The sequence below is a fragment of the Ovis canadensis genome, chromosome 7 (genome assembly GCF_042477335.2).
Source record: "Ovis canadensis isolate MfBH-ARS-UI-01 breed Bighorn chromosome 7, ARS-UI_OviCan_v2, whole genome shotgun sequence".
NCBI classification, from domain to species: domain Eukaryota; kingdom Metazoa; phylum Chordata; class Mammalia; order Artiodactyla; family Bovidae; genus Ovis; species Ovis canadensis.
The window spans coordinates 48127277-48145520 of record NC_091251.1 but is presented as its reverse complement, the minus strand read 5'-3'; the positions used below and the strand labels follow the sequence as shown (position 1 = coordinate 48145520).

The 18244-nt window shown below is 40.3% G+C and overlaps 1 protein-coding gene across 9 annotated transcripts in view; it reads right to left on the bottom strand.

Annotated features, from left to right (window-relative positions):
* Positions 1-18244, bottom strand: part of GANC (glucosidase alpha, neutral C) — an 81735-nt gene that overhangs the window by 33469 nt on the left and 30022 nt on the right. For all 9 annotated transcript variants that reach the window (XM_069596075.1, XM_069596077.1, XM_069596078.1 and 6 more), the window contains 8 exons: positions 17107-17287; positions 16727-16880; positions 12958-13193; positions 9738-9864; positions 8780-8859; positions 6432-6575; positions 4880-4976; positions 43-144 (listed from right to left, as the gene is read on the bottom strand). In XM_069596075.1, the coding sequence (XP_069452176.1) occupies positions 43-144; positions 4880-4976; positions 6432-6575; positions 8780-8859; positions 9738-9864; positions 12958-13193; positions 16727-16880; positions 17107-17287 (1121 nt within the window). The remainder of the gene's footprint in view (positions 1-42; positions 145-4879; positions 4977-6431; positions 6576-8779; positions 8860-9737; positions 9865-12957; positions 13194-16726; positions 16881-17106; positions 17288-18244) is intronic.

Sequence of the window (18244 nt, the reverse complement as noted above, 5' to 3'; positions counted from 1 at the left end):
CTTTGATTTTTCTCTCACTTCAGCCCTGAGGGCTATCCTTACCTCCACAAAAAGAGATCCCAGTCACGCTGAGGGTAAGCAACATAGGGATAGAAATTTTCAGGTAACTCCACTCTGCTGTGTTATCACCTGTCCACACAGCACCTTTGGTCATCAGTAAGAAGGTATTAGAAGAAAAAAAAAAATCCATGTGTACTCAATTTCATATTTAGATTCCATATTTGTAATAGACAAACTAATATAAAGGAACACATTTCTTTCTTGTAATTATTTAATTATGAAAGTTCTTCATATAGTCTGGATACAAGTTCTTTGATAAATATATATGTATATTGCAAATGTCTTCTCTCAGTCTGTGACTTGACTTTCATTTTCTTAACAATAGGCTTCCCTGGTGGCTCAGCTGGTAAAGAATCCACCTGCAATGCAGGAGACCTGGGTTTGATCCCTGGGTTGGGAAGTTCCCCTGGAGAAGGGAAAGGCTACCCACTCTAGTATTCTGGCCTGGAGAATTCCATGGACTGTATAGTCCATGGGGTCACAAAGAATCGGATGTGACTGAGTGACTTTCACTTTCATTTTCTTAACAATATCTTTTTAAAATTTTGATGAAATCCAATTTATCATTTTTTATGTTTTGTGCTTTTTGTGTTCTAAGAAATTTTGCCATCTCAAAGTCACGAAGGTTTTCTACATTTTTTCTCTAGAAGCCTTTTGTTTGTTTTAACTTTAATAGTATAAGTCTATATTCCATTTTGAGTTATTTTGTGTGTATGGTGTGAGGTAAGGGTTAAGATTCTTTCCCCCTCCCCCATATGGATACCCCATGTTTCAATACTATTTATTGAAAAAACTCCTTTCTCCATTAAATTGCCTTGGCAACTTTGCTGCTAAATATTTGATCATATATGTGTTGGACTCTTTCTGGATTCTCTATTCTGTTTCATTGATCTATATGCCTATGTGCCACCCTGCTTTCTGCAAAATCCTCTGTAAGAGGTTTTAAGACCACATGAGGAAAAAAAAAAAAAAAACAACCACATGAGGGAGACAAAATAAAGTAGTAATATCAATGGTTAACATTTACAGAGCCCTCACTGAGCCAGGAGGTATGCTACTTTGCTTGTATCATTCCATTTAATCATCACAGCAACTCTATCAGGTAAACACTAACTTTATTTTACAGCAGATGGAAATATGGCAAAAGTGGATCTGGTAGGATTTCAGCTCAGGCAGTCTGACTCTAAAGCCAGTGCTCTTGAGCACTGAATAGTTGGTAAGAACTTGTAAAGATATATAACACTCAAGATATTCATAAAAGAAAATAACCTTATTTTATTAAGTCTATATTACTCCTGAAACATTTTGTCTCTCTTTTACTAAAATAGTTTTGGTGGCTATTTTTGTTTTAATATTTTGTAGAAATTTTAGGCTGTCCTATGGTCTGCAAAGGAAAATATTTTCAAGGGATTTTTCTTTTAAAACAGTACCTTCATAATTCCTTCTGAACTTCAAATGAGGTATGTATATATCTACATAATGACTTTAAAACCCATAACGTTCTTATAAAGTAACAAAGTTCATGTAAATATGCAGATGTTTTCAGGTCTCAAATGGCTGTTTAGTTGGAAGTTCTCTCTGGCTGTTGGTTTCAGCACAGGACTTGATACAACAGTGTTCTTTGTAATGCCTCACTTGGTATGCTTTGGGGGTAAGTCAATAGCTTCACACAGAGTATTAAAGACTAGGCAATGGGCCAATATATTTAAGAGATAGAAAATTACTTATATGCATATCTTCTGTTATTTTTTAAAGTATAGCTGATTTACAATTATACAAGACTGGAAAAGGTCAGTTTTCATTCCAATCCCAAAGAAAGGCAATGCCAATAAATGCTCAAACTACCGCACAGTTACACTCATCTCACACACTAGTAAAGTAATGCTCAAAATTCTCCAAGCCAGGCTTCAGCAATATGTGAACCGTGAACTCCCTGATGTTCAAGCCGGTTTTAGAAAAGGCAGAGGAACCAGAGATCAAATTGCCAACATCTGCTGGATCATCAAAAAAGCAAGAGAGTTCTAGAAAAACATCTATTTCTTCTTTATTAACTATGCCAAAGCCTTTGACTGTGTGGAACACAATAAACTGTGGAAAATTCTGAAAGAGATGGGAATACCAGACCACCTGACCTGCCTCTTGAGAAACTTATATGCAGGTCAGAATGCAACAGTTAGAACTGGACATGGAACAACAGACTGGTTCTAAATAGGAAAAGGAGTACATCAAGGCTGTATATTGTCACCCTGCTTATTTAACTTATATGCAGAGTACATCATGAGAAACGCTGGGCTGGAAGAAGCACAAGCTGGAATCAAGATTTCCGGGAGAAATATCAATAACCTCAGATATGCAGATGACACCACCCTTATGGCAGAAAGTGAAGAGGAACTAAAAAGCCTCTTGATGAAAGTGAAAGAGGAGAGTGAAAAAGTTGGCCTAAAGCTCAACATTCAGAAAACGAAGATGATGGCATCTGGTCCCATCACTTCATGGGAAATAGATGGGGAAAAAGTAGAAACAGCATCAGACTATTTTGGGGGGCTCCAAAATCACTGCAGATGGTGATTGCAGCCATGAAATTAAAAGACACTTACTCCTTGGAAGGAAAGTTATGACCAACCTAGATGGCATATTCAAAAGCAGAGACATTACTTTGCCAACAAAGGTCCGTCTAGTCAAGGCTATGGTTTTTCCAGTAGTCATGTATGGATGTGAGAATTGGACTGTGAAGAAAGCTGAGCACCGAAGAATTGATGCTTTTGAACTGTGGTGTTGGAGAAGACTCTTGAGAGTCCCTTGGACTGCAAGGAGATCCAACCAGTCCATTCTAAAGATCAGTCCTGGGTGTTCATTGGAAGGAACGATGCTGAAGCTGAAACTCCAGTACTTTGGCCACCTCATGTGAAGAGTTGACTCATTGGAAAAGACTCTGATGCTGGGAGGGATTGGGGGCAGGAGGAGAAGGGGATGACAGAGGATGAGATGGCTGGATGGCATCACAGACTCGATGGATGTGAGTCTGAGTGAACTCTGGGAGTTGGTGATGGAGAGGGAGGCCTGGAATGCTGCAATTCATGGGGTTGCAAAGAGTCGGACACGACTAAGTGACTGAACAGAACTGATTTACAATTTTGTGCTAATTTCTGCTGCACAGCAGTGATCCAGTTATACATATATACATTTTTCATATTCTTTTCATTATGGTTTGTCTCATGATATTGACTATAGTTCCCCGTGCTACACAGCAGGATCATGTTGTTTATCCATTCTATATGTAATAGTTGCATCTACTAACCGGAAACCCCCAGCCCACCCCTCCACTACCTCCGGTTATATCTTTTTTAAACTTCTCCTTAGAAATGTTTTCGTTCAAAGACCTTACTTGTTTTAGTGATTAAAAAGGATACTTATAGAGAATTTGGAAAATAGAGATAAAAAAGAAGAAAATTAAAATAACTCATAATCACCATGGTATTATATTCATTTAGATTACTGCATGTGTGCTTGCTAAGTCGCCTCTTTCATGTCAGACTCTTTGCAACCCCATGGACTTGAGCTGACCAGGCTTTTCTGTCCATGGGATTCTCCAGGCAAGAATACTGGAGTGGGTTGCCATGCCCTCCTCCAGGCGATCTTCCCAACTTAGGGATCGAACCCAAGTCTCCTAGGTCTCCTGAACTGAGAGGTGGGTTCTTTACCACTAGCGCCATCTGGGAAGCCCCATTTAGATTACTACCTACATATACCTATACATATATATATATATATTTTTTTTTTTAACAAAATCAAGATAATATATAAACATTTAGGTATCCTGATTTTCCTTCCCTCATCTACCATGCAATTAAGGCATATATTAAATATCCTTATGATAGTCTATCATACGAATACACCATTACTTAATAACTATTCCCTTACTGTTAGATATCTGGATTTTCTTTATTTCTTTTTATTTTAAGGACTAATGCTGTGATGAGCATCTCTGTATATCTTTGCCTGCTGATAATGTTTTGGCCCTTTCCAGAGTACCATTGGGGCTGGTTTTCAGGGGTGGAGTAGGAGGCCTAATAATGTCTCTGGTAAAATAAAGGCTGGATTCCTCAAACTGGGACTTAAGCTTCAGGTTATTTATGCAAGGCCAGGGGATGTCAAATAGCCTTCCTGCCATGGGGTGATTAGGTTGAACTAGATCTGCATTAGCCAGTACACTGGATCCAGCTATAGATGACACTGACCACAGCAAAAAAGCTAGGTCTATTTTAAACCACACTGCTTAGTGGAACAGGTGGTTGAAGGAATGTTAGAAGTATATTTTCTCTGGTCTTGATAAATCAAAGAGACAGGCCATCCCAGGAAATAGATTCTCTAAAGACATTCTCCCAACTAAGTGGCCAGTGCTTCCATGAAAGTGAAAGTGAAAGTTGCTCAGTCATGTCTGACTTTGTGACCCCATGGACTATACAGTCCATGGAATTCTCCAGACCAGAATACTGGAGTGGGTAGTCTCTCCCTTCTCCAGAGGATCTTCCCAACCCCAGGATCGAACCCAGGTCTCCCTGATTGCAGGCAGATTCTTTACCAGCTGAGCCACAAGGGAAGTTCTTCCATGGGAAACAAGTAACTAAACTTTATTAAAATTGGTTTACTCTGTCTCAGGAGAAAATAAATATTTCAGGGCGCATCACTCTCTACAATCTAAGGGGTGATCTACTGAAAAGGAAAGTATCAACAGAGTTGCACCATATACCATATATGGTCAAAAGAGACAGGCTGCTAGCTTGTGTTTTTAAGTATGATCATATGAGCCAGTCCTTACCATATTTCTGTGATCCAGCAAAGAATGAACGTGTAAGAACAAAGGGTCTCTCCTTTCCTTTAGATCGCTGGATCAGTCCTTCTGTAGTGGCCATTTGCTATGATGTCAAAGAAGAAAAATTTCAAATAGACGACTGAATTATGGCATTGTGCAGACATCCCCAATAAGCTATTTCATGTGCAAAGAGTAAATAATAGGTGGGAACATGAAATGGAAAATATTAAAAAATCTTCCAAATAATTTTCATAATATAATGAAACTGCTCTAAATTTCCCTATTAAAAGAGTGAAACAATTTCTTTGATTAAAATAGCAATGAAACAGGGGCTTCCCTGGTGGCTCAGAGGTAATGACTCTACCTGCCAATGCAGGAGATACAAGTTCAACCTCTGGTCTGGGAAGATCCCACATGCTGCGGAGCAACTAAGCCTGTGCACCACAACTACTGAGCCTATACTCTAGAGCCTGGGAGCCACAGCCACTGAGCTCACGTGCCCTAGAGCCCGTGTTCCACAACAAGAGAAGCAACTTCAGCGAGAAGCCTGCACACTGTAACTAGAGAGTAGCTCTTGCATGCCGCAACTAGAGAAAAGCCTGAGCAGCAACTAAGACTCAGCACAGTCAAAAAAGTAAATAAATAAAAACTTAAAAATAGCAATGAAATAATGGTAAATAATAAAAGAGAATTTATTTGGTGCTTATTATTGTAGGCACTTTTATAAGATTTTTTTTCTTATAACTTACACAACAACCTCTGAGATAGTTTTTGTTAATGGAAAAAACTGAGCTTCAGAGAGGTTAAGTGCCTGGCTCTGGCCTACATAAGAAAATTCTCCAACCATAAAGTAGTTTACAGATATAGCAAGAGCCTGCATAGAGAAGTAAACGGATACTTTCTGGAAACCATGCCATATGTAGCCAGCAGCTCCCACTGGAAAACAGCAATTGGTGGGAGGGTCACAGGAACCCTGTTACATTCTGAAGATAACAAAGAACCAACCACAAATAAAAATTAGGGCAAGTGACTGCAAAGATTTTTGAATGTGACTGGCAAATGGAAGACAATTCTACCACCTTCCATTGAGAGGGCTAAGTACTTAAGGAAGACCTTCTACATTTAGAAAGTATACATACTGAAATTGTGCCTCTGTGTTCTAAATCTTACTTCCCTGGTATGAACATAAGACTTGCTGTATTTAGACATTTGTGAAATTTTTAAAAATTTGTTTTGTCTTTGATGTATTTATGCACAGCCTACTTCAGTAAAAGGTTTGAGGGATTATCTAATGCTCCTTACTAATGGCTCCTGTCAAGGAAGATGTTTCCATGTTATCATTAATCCCACAATATCTATAAGTTAATCAGCTGATCAGGTTCATTATAGAAGGAAAAGACGCAAAGGGAGAAATAATGTTTTATATTGGCTACAACCTGATAAGACCTATTACAGTTGACAGAAAAGACACACAAGGAGAAATGAACAGTATAGTATGGTTGTTACAAAGCAAATGACTTTCAGCCCCAAACGTAGGGCCTGTGGATCCAGGTCTTACCTGATAAAAGCCATAGATGTTGTGAAGTTCCCGGTGCTCCCAGTTGCCGTGATGAATGGCATTCTTCTGCATGGTTTGCTCCGGGCCTTTAAAGACAGAGGGCTCATTCATGTCGTTCCATACGTAGAGGATGTCAGTAGATCCCTAGGAAGTCAATCTTGATCATGAGAAAACTCCTACAGTGATAAGGATAATATGACAGCCGACCCTAATCCTCTTTCCTACTCCATTTACCTTATTATTTATTCTGTTTATTATGTATGCTCTGTCATCTGCTAGAATAAAAGTTCCACAGGGCAAGGAATTTTGTCTGTTTTATTCACTGGTAAATCCCAAATACCTAGAACAACCTGAATGGCAGAGGGTTCTCAATAAGTTCTTGCTGACGAATGAAAGAGCGATGTGCTGTAGTCCCATGTCACCCATATGTCCATTCTGAGACCGCCCGGAGAACCCCTACAGGACAGGTTGTGAACGTTCACAATCAGGTTCTCCATCATCCCTCACCTGCTCCAACTGTTACCAGGGGCAGTTAGAACGGTCCGTGAAGAGATTCTGCCTTCCCTCTAGTACTGTGAAGGGTTTGACAGCTAAGACACCATTTGTCAGCAGGACCTACAGTGTGTATCCTACAGAGAATTGTTTGACTTAGAGTGGGAAGGGGCTGTTGAGTTATCCAGTTAACACGGTGCTGCTCCTGCTGCTGCTGCTGCTAAGTCGCTTCAGTTGTGTCCGACTCTGTGCGACCCCATAGTCCCTGGAGAATGGAGTGGGTTGCCATTTCCTTCTCCAATGCATGAAAGTGAAAAGTGAAAGTGAAGTTGCTCAGTTGCGCCCGACTCTTAGCAACCGCATGGACTGGAGCCTACCAGGCTGGAGTCCCTTTATAAAAATTCCTGGTCTCTCAGCATTTGATTCAATAGTTACAATGACCAGGAGTCTCTCAGGCAGCTCATTCCAAGTTTTCTGAAAGTCTTGTTCCATGTAACATTCTCTCACAGGGACCAGGCTGTCTTCTGGGATACCAGAAAATACATCTGCTGCCTTCCCCACACGGTAGTCTTTCAAATGCCTGGAGGAGGCTTACATGTTTTTTTCTGACTCTTTACTTCAAATTCTTTCTAATCATGTATACTTCAATGAAGGCTGTATAGGTTCCAAGTATTTAGCTGCTTTGACTGTTGTTGTTTAACACTCTCTAAGGCAGCACCTGGCAAACTTTTTCTGGAAGGGCCAGATAGTAAATATTTTCAACTTTGCAGGCCATAAGGCCTCTTTTTTCTATAACCCAGTCCAGGTATAGTTATATGCCAGCAGCCATAGACAACAGGGGAACAAGTGTGTATGACTGGATTGGCCCGATTATTATTTAACCCTGCTCTAAGTTCTCTTCTTTTTTTAAAAAAACAAACATTTACTTATTTAGTTTGCTGCATCAGGTTGGTTGTGGCACACAGGATCTGCACTGCCTCACGTGAGATCTTTTGCTGTGGTGTAACAGTTTACAACATGTGGGTCTTAGTTTCACAACCAGGGACAGAACCCACATCTCCTACATTGCAAGGCAGATTCTTAACCTCAGGGAAGCTCCTATTTCTAATACAGGATGCTCAGAAACTAGAGTTTAGTGGTTAAGAGCCAGGCTTGGGAGACAGTCGACCTAAGTTAAAATCTTGGATTTACCCCTTATTAGATGGGTGAATTTAGCAGATTTTATACTTGTCCATGCCTTGATTTTCTTATCTGTGGGATTAGAGTTAATTACAATTCCAACATCAAAGAGTTATTGTGAAGATGAAATGGTATAATGCACACAAAGTGATTAGCATAGTGCTTGGAACATAGCATGTACTCAATTTATATTAGTTATCATTCTTATCACTACCACCATGTAGTTGTCTAGATGTGGCCTCTCCAGTTTTCTCTGTGATTTTTATAAGATTTTAAGAATTATTATTATACCTTACTTTTAATGTCATGTTATACTCTGCAAGCTACTTTCACATATATCATTATCATTTTTAATAATACCATATGAAGTAAAAATTTCTACAATTTGAAAATATAATAAATATCTATTATTAAGTAATTTGATATACCATACAGTCTATCATAATGAAAGTCAAAATCACAGCTTTTGTGCATTTGGTAATTCATATGGTGCCTCTCTTCATATGTCATTCATATGGCACCGCCAAAATCTGATATGTGGTTGGCATCCCTGCCTCTTCATATAAGTATTATTTATCAGGAACTACTCAGTGAAGCAGAGTACTTCTATTTAGTCACTTCTTTCCTTACTTCATCCTTCCAGGTAACTAGGAAAGAGCAAAGGAATAAAAACAAACCTGATAAACAGAGAAAGCGAAGAGACTAGAATACCACTCTCTGACTTTGGGGTTGGTGAAGTCCAGGTAAGAGGAGAGACCTGCAGAGGCAGAAGAGTAGACAGCCTGTTAGGAACAGTGGTCCTCATGGTAAGATGCAAGATGTGAAAGCTGGGTAATGAATGAGTGCCTTGCATCAAACACAAAAGATAGCCGATACAGAGGCATAGTCTGGTGAGAAGCTGATGAAGGCAATGCTGAACTCCAGTGACAATCACTAGTCCTCTCAGACCCAGAGGGCAGGGGAATGCCAATGAACAAGCACCAGGATGGACCCTATCATTCACTGATGGCCTCAGACAGCCCCAGTAAGGATTATGGCAGATATCCTGGAGTGAACCCTTTGTTCTTAAGGAGGGCAGAGACGTGTTTGTAAGTGGTACAGGGAGAAGAGGAATGCATGGGCTTTCTCCATTGTGTGTGAATTTATGATAGAGTGCCATCAGATGATAGACTGGTACTTCCCTTTTGTCTGTGAGGAGTTTCTACCAAGGCTTTAAATTAATGATTTCTGAAATGAAGGCTTCAGAGTTGTCAGGGGCAGCTGAGATCACTCATGAAAGGCTGGAAAGTCAAACCTATGGGCTGTTGAGGCAAAAAAGAAAAAAAGCGCAGGGAGAGACATGCAGGACTCTTCTCTTTTCCTCTTCTTCTGTTCCAGTTCTCTGGCTTTTAATTTTTATTTGCTAAGGGAAACAGCATGTTACTGAGGTTTGCTTATTTATTTTTCAATCATTCACTGACTTTTAAATGTATACAAAGAACACCATACCAGGTGTTAGATGAAAGATATAAAAGATGATAATACCTTTAAGGAAAGGCACCTAAAATATAGCATGTGACATCTATAAGAAATTAATGCAGCCTTCATTAATTGGGGCTAAACAGTGGATATCAGGTGAAAAAAATGACATCTTACCAGGCCAGCATACACCTTCAAAGTCTCCTCCGTCATGATTCCTCACAAAAAAGCCCTGTTCTTTGGCCTTAGCATACACTGAGTAGTTGGGATCAACCTTGATGTGGGGGTCACTAATGACCACAAGCTGTCAGGACATAAAAGTTTAAAGATCTCATCAGTTTCACATAAGTCATATGTTCATTTATATGTTTTCATCATAGTTTTGGAGTTCACATTTTACTCAAAACAATTGTGTTGTGCTTAGTCACTCAGTCATGTCTGACTCTTTGCAACCCATTAGACTGTAGCCCACCAGGCTCCTCTGTCCATGCGAATTTTCAGGCAAGAATAGTGGAGTGGTTGCTGTTCCCTTCTCCAGGGGATCTTCCCTACCTGGGGATTGAACCTGTGTCTCCTGCATTCAGGCGGATTCTTTATCTGCTGAGCCATCGGGGAAGCCCATAACAACTACTATTACTGAGATATTTCAGACACCAGTAAAACCCTATCACCTTTCATGTGCTCATGGGAATATAAATTGATATCAAAACCAGGTCTATTATTTTTCACAGTGATTTCTGTCCCTCCAATACATGTTCTAATGATCATATTTATTAAGATTCTATCTCTTTGTGGTGCTGAGTGCTTTACATAAGGATTAAGTAGGCAGGCCTCTGCTCCCTGGATACCTAAGAGGCTAAGATAACACAAAAGCAAACATTAAAGAAAAGAGAATTATTAAAAATAAACAAAAAAAAAAAAACCCCAAATCCAATGGTACAGCCATATTTAGGAAGGAGTGAAGTGTTAATTGCTCAGTCATGTTCAACTCTTTGCGACCCCATGGTCTGTAGCCCACCAGGCTCCTCTGTCCATGGGATATTTCAGACAAGAATACCAGAATGGTTGTCATTCCCTTCTCCAGGGCATCTTCCTGACCCAGGGATCAAATCCAGGTTTCCTGCATTGCAGGCAGATTCTTTACCATCTGAGCCACCAGGGAAGCATTTAGAAAGGAGGTTTGAAAAGAGCTATGATCAGAGCCCCATGTCTTTAGCATCTTTAGCATCTCTCCTTGCCCTTTTAATACCATCACTTTCACCTACTTGAGGGCGTCAAAACCATCTATTTGGCTAGAATAAGCTTCTAATAATCATCCTTCATGTGTGTTAAAATCTACTCTACACACTGAAGTTTAATCCTCCATTGCTAAAAAGCTTTAAAAATATTAAAATGTGGTAAGATATACATAACATAAAATTCACTATCTTAACCAGTTTTAAGTGTGCAGATAAGGAATCCACCTGCAATGCAGGAGACGTAGGAGACCTTGCAGTTCAACAGTGCTTTCACAATGTTGTACAGTCAATGTCTACAACTCTTTCCATCTTGTAAAACTGAAACTCTATACCCATTAAAAACAACTTCCCATTGCCTCCTCTCTAGCCCTTGGCAGCCACCCTTCCCCTTTCTGTCTCTAGGATTTTGACTCCTTTAGATATTACAGATTAGTGAAATCATATAGTATTTGTCTTTTTGTGATGGGCTTATTTCACTCAGCATAACGTCCTCAAGGTTCATTCACCTTGTAGTAGCATGTATCCAAATGGCCTCCCTTTTAAAGACTGGGTATTTTGTATCATATGTATATACCACATTTCCTTTATCCATTCATCTGTCAGTTAGCTTTTGGGCTGCCGCTGCTGCTGCTAAGTCGCTTCAGTCGTGTCTGACTCTATGCGACCCCATACACGGCAGCCCACCAGGCTCCCCCGTCCCTGGGATTCTCCAGGCAAGAACACTGGAGTGGGTTGCCATTTCCTTCTCCAGTGCATGAAAGTGAAAAGTGGAAGTGAAGTCACTCAGTCGTGTCCGACTCTTAGCGACCCCATGGACTGCAGCCTACCAGGCTCCTCTGTCCATGGAATTTTCCAGGGAAGAGTACTGGAGTAGGGTGCTATCGCCTTCTCCAAGCTTTTGGGCTGCTTCAATAATAAACACCAAAAAATGTTTATTAATTGGAATATTAAGAGTTAACAGCATTGCCTCAGAACACTGTAAAAGGCCTGGGGATCAACAGAATGGGTTGAAAAGGCAACTTGAATCTCATGGATAGGGACTGAGGGATCCGTTCATGAGATACATACGGGATTCTTCCCCCCCCCTTTTTTTTTCTCCTTCACTCTTTTCATTGTTGCCATGACCACCACCACCACCACACCTGCATTATATACTTTCCAGTGCCGTCTCCCCGTCCTCGTTTTCTATTTTAGTTCCTTCCTTGGCCATATGAACAGGTTGAGTCCATCAGGGAAGCATGCAGGAAAAATAGTGTACTAAAGAATCTGACTTCATTTCTGACCAACTGTTAAGAGCTTCAAGCCCCACCATATCTTCAGGCCCTTTACCCTTCTGCCCACACCTGTGCATACTGACAAAGCCCTGATGCTTCCTTCTTTGGGGCCAACAAGAAGTTCAAACCACACAAGCCCTAGCGCATGCACAGGAACCCTCAACCCCAGTTCAACACTTACTTTAAGGTAACCACCTTAAAACCTGAGCCTGTCTCCTTTCCCAGCTCTCTTAGGCCATTTTCAGAGGAGCTTGGGAGCAGCTCTGCACCCCTAAAATGCCTCACTATGGGACTAATTAACCTGTTCATACCCTTTTGGTGCCAGTGTGATATCATCAATCTTGACATCAAATCAAATTTTGCATGAGGTGCACCCATCACATTAGTACACGCTGGTCACGATGAATGGAACCGAATGGTAGGCCCCTTCATCCTTATGGGAACCTAGGCCCACTAAGGTAGCCGTAGATAGCGTTATCACTTTTTCACCAGAGCTTTTCTATGATCACAATTACAGTTACACTTGAAAGTACTATTTTCCGGCCATTTTTTTTACAAGATGGTTCTTTGTTCACTAATGTGCCAAGGCAACTTGAACATTTTTAAATGCTCTGCAATGAAAAGGTTCAGAATGCTGTCTTGTGCATGCATGCATGCTAAGTCACATCAGTTGTGTGCAGTTTTTTGCGACCCCATGGACTGTTGCCTGCTAGGCTCCTCTGTCCATGGGATTCTCCAGGCAAGAATACTGAAGTGGATTGCCATGCCTTCCTCCAGGGGATCTTCCTAACCCAGGGATCAAACCTGCATCTCTTACATCCCCTACATTGGCAGGCAGATTCTTTACCACTTGTGCCACCTAGGAAGCCCACTGGCTTATTTTACCTTACGTTTTTTGCTCCTGAGCAGATCTTGCATCCTTTTGGGGTTTGGGAATCTTTTCTTGTCCCAGGTGAAGTACCTCTTGCCCTCTGTGTGCTCTATGTCCAGCCACATGACATCATAAGGAATGTTATGTTCATCAAATCCTGCATCCACTGCCTTTACATCCTGCTCATCTTCATAGTTCCAGCGGCATTGATGGTACCCCAGAGCAAAGAGAGGGGGCATGGCTTGTGTGCCTAAAAGGGGGAGATGACAACTGAGCCAGGTACCACCACAATGTTAATTGTACATTTGATAAGTGTTTCCTGAATATCTACAAGGTCTAAGCACTGAGTCTCACACTTAGGGCATCAACAAGAAAGCATTTTGTTTATGCATTCATCCTTTTTAACAATTAATTAGCTTATTTTTGACTGTGCTGGGTCTTCGTTGCTGCACCAGGACTTTCTCTAGTTGTGGTGAGTGGAGGCTTCTCTTCGTTGCAGTGCACGGGCTTCTCGTTGCAGTGGCTTCCCTTGTTGCTGAGCACAGACTCTAGATGCATAGGTTTCAGTTGCTGTGGCATGCAGGCTTTAGTTGCTCTGCAGCATGTGGAGTCTTCCTGGACCAGAGACTGAATCCGTGTCTGTTGCATTGGGAGGTGAATTCTTATCCACTGTACTACTGGGGAAGACCATGTTTATCCATTCATTTCTGATGAGCACTTGGCATGTTTCCACTTTTGGGCTCTGGTAAACAATGCTGTAGTGATTGTTGGCATACAAGTATCTGTTCAGTTTCCATTCAGTTCAAGTATATATCTAGGAGTAGAACTGCTGGATGAGTGAGGTAGGGTTCTGTAGAGAAACAGAATCAAAAGGATATGTGTATATGTATTTATACATATACAGAGAAAGAAAATGACTGACTGATCTTAAGGAACTGGTTCATGTGATTGTAGGGGCTCGTAGTTTTGGATTCTGCAGGTAGGCCAGCCTGGAGACCCAAGGACAGGTTGACGTTGCAGCTTGAGAAAAAAGACAGTCTCGAGACAGATTACTTTTACTTTAGGGGATGTGTGTGCTCAGTCGCTGGGTTGCGCCCACATCTTTGTGACCCCATGGACTGTAGCCTGCAAGGCTCCTCTATCCATGGGACTCGCCAGGCAAGAATATTGGAGTGCATTGCTATTTTCTCCTACAGGGTAGCTTCCCAACTCAGGAATCGAACCTGTGTCTCCTGTGTTTCTTGCACTGCAGACAAATTCTTCCACTGCCGAGTCACCGGAGAAGCCCCTCTTTAGGGGGACACCAGAGTCCTTTTTTCTCAAGGTTTTCAACTGATTGGATGAAACCCACTCACATCACAGAGTATGAGTCTGCTTTACTCATAGTTTACTGATTTAATTATTAATCTCATCTGAAAAAATAACTTCATAGTGACATCTACACTAGTGTTTAACCAAATATCTGGGCACCATGACACACAAAATTAATCATCGTGCTGGGTCATATGGTAATTCTATGTTTAGCTTTTTGAGGAACTGCCAAACTGTTTCCACAGCAGCTGAACCATATTATGTTCCAACCACTAATGTATGAGTTTCTAATTTCTCCACATCCTCACCAACAGTTACTATTTTTTTCTCTCTCTGTCACTTTTCTTTATGATTTAGCCATCCCAGTGGTTTTGAAGCAGTATTTAATTGTGGTTTTAATTTACCTAATGCTGTTGCGCTTCTTTTCAGGTACTCGTTAATCCATCTGTACATCTTCTTTTGAGAAATGTCTATTTAAGCCCTTGGTTCATCTTAGAATTAGACTGTTTCTTTTTGCTGTTGAGTTGTAAGAGTTCTTTATATATTCAGGATACTAGACCCTTATCATATATATGATTTGCAAATATTTTCTCCCATTCTATAGGTTGGCTTTTCACTTTCTTGATAATGTTCTTTGACTCACAAAAGTTTTTAGTTTTAAAGAAGTGCAACTTGCAACTTCCCTGGTGGTCTGGTAGTTGAGACTCCCTACTTTCACTGCAGAGGGTGTGGGTTAGATCCCTGGTTGAAGAACGAAGACCCCACATGTCAAGTGGCACAGCTGGGGAAAAAAAAAGGTCCAATTTATCTGTTTTTTTCTTCTGTTGCTCATGATTTTGGTGTCATAGCTAAGAATCTGTTGCCAAATCCAAGGTCATGATTGACCTGTTTTCTTATAAGAGTTCTACGATTTTAGTTCTTATATTTATTCCATCAATCGATTTTGAGTTAATTTTTTGTATATGGTATGAGATAAGGGTCCACCTTCATTCTTTCGCATGTGGATATCCAGTTGTCCCAGTACCATGTGGTTAAGACATAATTATTTCTCCATTGAAAGGTCTTGAACATTTATTGAAAATAAATAGGCCAAAGATCTATGGGTTTATTTTTAGACTCTCAATTTTATTCCATTGGCTTATACGTCTATCCTTATGCCAGTACTACACTGTTTGGATTACTTTAACATTGTAATAAGCTTTGAAATTAGAAAGTGTGAGTCTTTCAACATTTTATTTCAGGATTTTTGGGCTACTCAGGCTCTTTGAAATTCCATATGAATTTGAAGATCATCTTTTCTATTACTTAAAAATGACATTGGATTTTGACAGAGATTGTAGTAAAAATAGATTGCTTTTAGTAGGATTGCCATCTTAATAATATTAAATCTTCCCATCCACGAACATGGAATTTCTTCTTATGTATCTTGGCCTTCTTTAGTTCAGGGTTTTGTGTTTTGTTTTTTTTTTGTAGTTTTTGGCATACAAGTCTTTTACCTCCTTGGTTAAGTTTATTCCTGGGTATTTTATTCTATTGGATGTTACTGTAAATGGAATCGTCTTCTCAATTTCATTTTTAGATTGTTCATTCCTGGTGTGTAGAAACACAACCAATTTTGTGTGTTGATCATGTGCTGTACAACGTAGGTTAATTGTGTGTGTGTGTGTATGTGTATTCTTTGGGATTTTATATCATATAGTATCACACTGTCTGTGAATAGAGATAATCTTATATTTTCCTTTCAAAGTTGGATGGTTTTTATTTCTTTTTCTTGCCTAATTTCTTTGGCTGGAACTTCAACTACAATGTTCAGTAGCAGTGGTGAAAGTGGGAAACCTCATCTTGTTTCTGATCTTAGGGGAAACCTTGCAGTCTTTCAGAATTGAGTATGAGGATAGCTGTGAATCTTCCATAAATGCCTTTTATTATGTGGAGGACGCTTCTTGTTATTCCTAGTCTTCTGAATGTTTTTATCATGAAATAGTGTTAGATTTTGTCAAATGCTTTTTCTGCATTAGTCAAAATGATCTCACATATCTTTTAAAGATAAAAATGCTTTAGTGCTAATCCCAGTGGTATATTTTAATGGAGAAGACAACATATAAAAGTTCACATTGGGATACTGGTTACCTGAGATAAAGGTAGAGAAAGCCCAGGGATTAAAGGGGTTAAAGGTAAAGAAAGTCCAGGAGCCTTTAAGGCTCCAAGAAAGGCAGATGGGTGAACATTAGTGACTAGAGAATGGAGATTACCAGCCCCAGTGGAATGTTTAACCATTCCACTGGTTAAAGGGAATGGGATGAGATGCTGAATGTGATGAGAGTAGAAGGATAAATGCTTGCTTCTTAAAAAGCTTGCGTAAGTTGTTTATAAATGCTATATCATGTGCAACAAATGTTCATTTACAGTGATTCTACACGGTTTAGAGGAAATACAATGGAACAAGAAACTGGCATTTCCACATGCAAGTACCTGTAAGGTATGAATACTGCTTGAAGACGTCAGAAGGAGTAGGTCCTGTCAACAGAAAAACATCAATGATTCCACTCTCTGACATCCAGTGCACATCAGTTCGAAACCCGACCTTTTGTTTAGCAGCAACTGGGCCCATCTGGGTCAGTGTGTACTGAAAAAGGAATGGAATGAAAGTCTGAAAAATGTCCCTCTAACCCACAAGACCCACCCTTATGTGTGTAATATTCTGTTCCTTTGTACACACCAATAGCCTTCCCTAGTTATACTGTAGACTCTAGTGGCAGAAGACTGCCACTAGAAACCCCTGAACTATGATTACATTTCACTAGTTTTGTCTCTTCTATAAGTATGGTATGCAGTCATGATCCGTAGCTCACCTTTACAGCAGGTTCTGTTTTGATCTCTACTAGTGTTTCTGAGGCATTTAGCCAAAAAATGCCTAGAGTTCTGCCCAGTTTGTGGGCCAGGAGATAAGGCACTGAACCATAAATGCCCATTTTGTCATGTATTTTATATCCATAGACATCTAGGTTATAAAGACGGTAAGCATCACCATCACTGAAACATACAAAGAAGGATTACAAATGACCATCATGTATTTATTATTAGTGAATATTATAGCTCCATTCTCCCCTGCAAAGCTTCCCTTATAGCTCAGTTGGTAAAGAACCTGCCTGCAGTGCAGGAGACCCAGCTTTGATCCCTGGGTTGGGAAGATCCCCTGGAAAAGGAAATGGCGACCCACTCCAGTATTCTTGCCTGGAAAATCTCATGGACAGAGGAGCCTGCTGGGCTGCAGTTCATGGGGTTGCAAAGACTCGGGCACGACTGAGTGACTAACACTTACTTACTTCCCCTGCAAAGACTTGGGTCCTCTACATCTTTCAAAGCTCAACTCTTGACCACTTTTTTAAAGGTTTCCTGACTCAATCTGGCTGAATATGATCCTCCTCCTTTGATTCCTTTGGCATTTCTTCATGCTACTATTGGCATGCGTATCTCATATCTTAGATATCTTTTCTGAGTATCTCTTCTGAGGTGAGGACCGTTTCCTATGAATCTTCCACAGTAGCATGTAAAAACTAAATTGACAGATTTGGTGAGTATTTCTCTGTCACTAAAACAAAACGATAGTGTCCTAACGTGCCTCCACAGTGCTGAGTAAGGAAAGATTAGGAACTGAATTGAGGTAGGAAGCACGGAGCTCAGGTTGGTGTGAGAGCAACACAGTTTCTGATTCACTTGTCACCATGTCTACCTATCATCTAAACAGCATCTGAACCAGGCAAATTTGACCAGACTCCTTCAGTTCTGCTTCTTCTTCGTCTGATACCTCTGGCATTTTTTTGGTCAATGGTGTTAGTTGGAAATAATCTCCCCAAGGGAATCCAAGGTGATATGAGATGCCACACTTTTCCACTCTGGATCACTGTCCTTTTTTAGTAAAAGCCTTTTTCTAGGTTACTGTATATTTCCCAGGGTTCCCCAGAAAGGACTTGAGAGACAAAAGCAAAA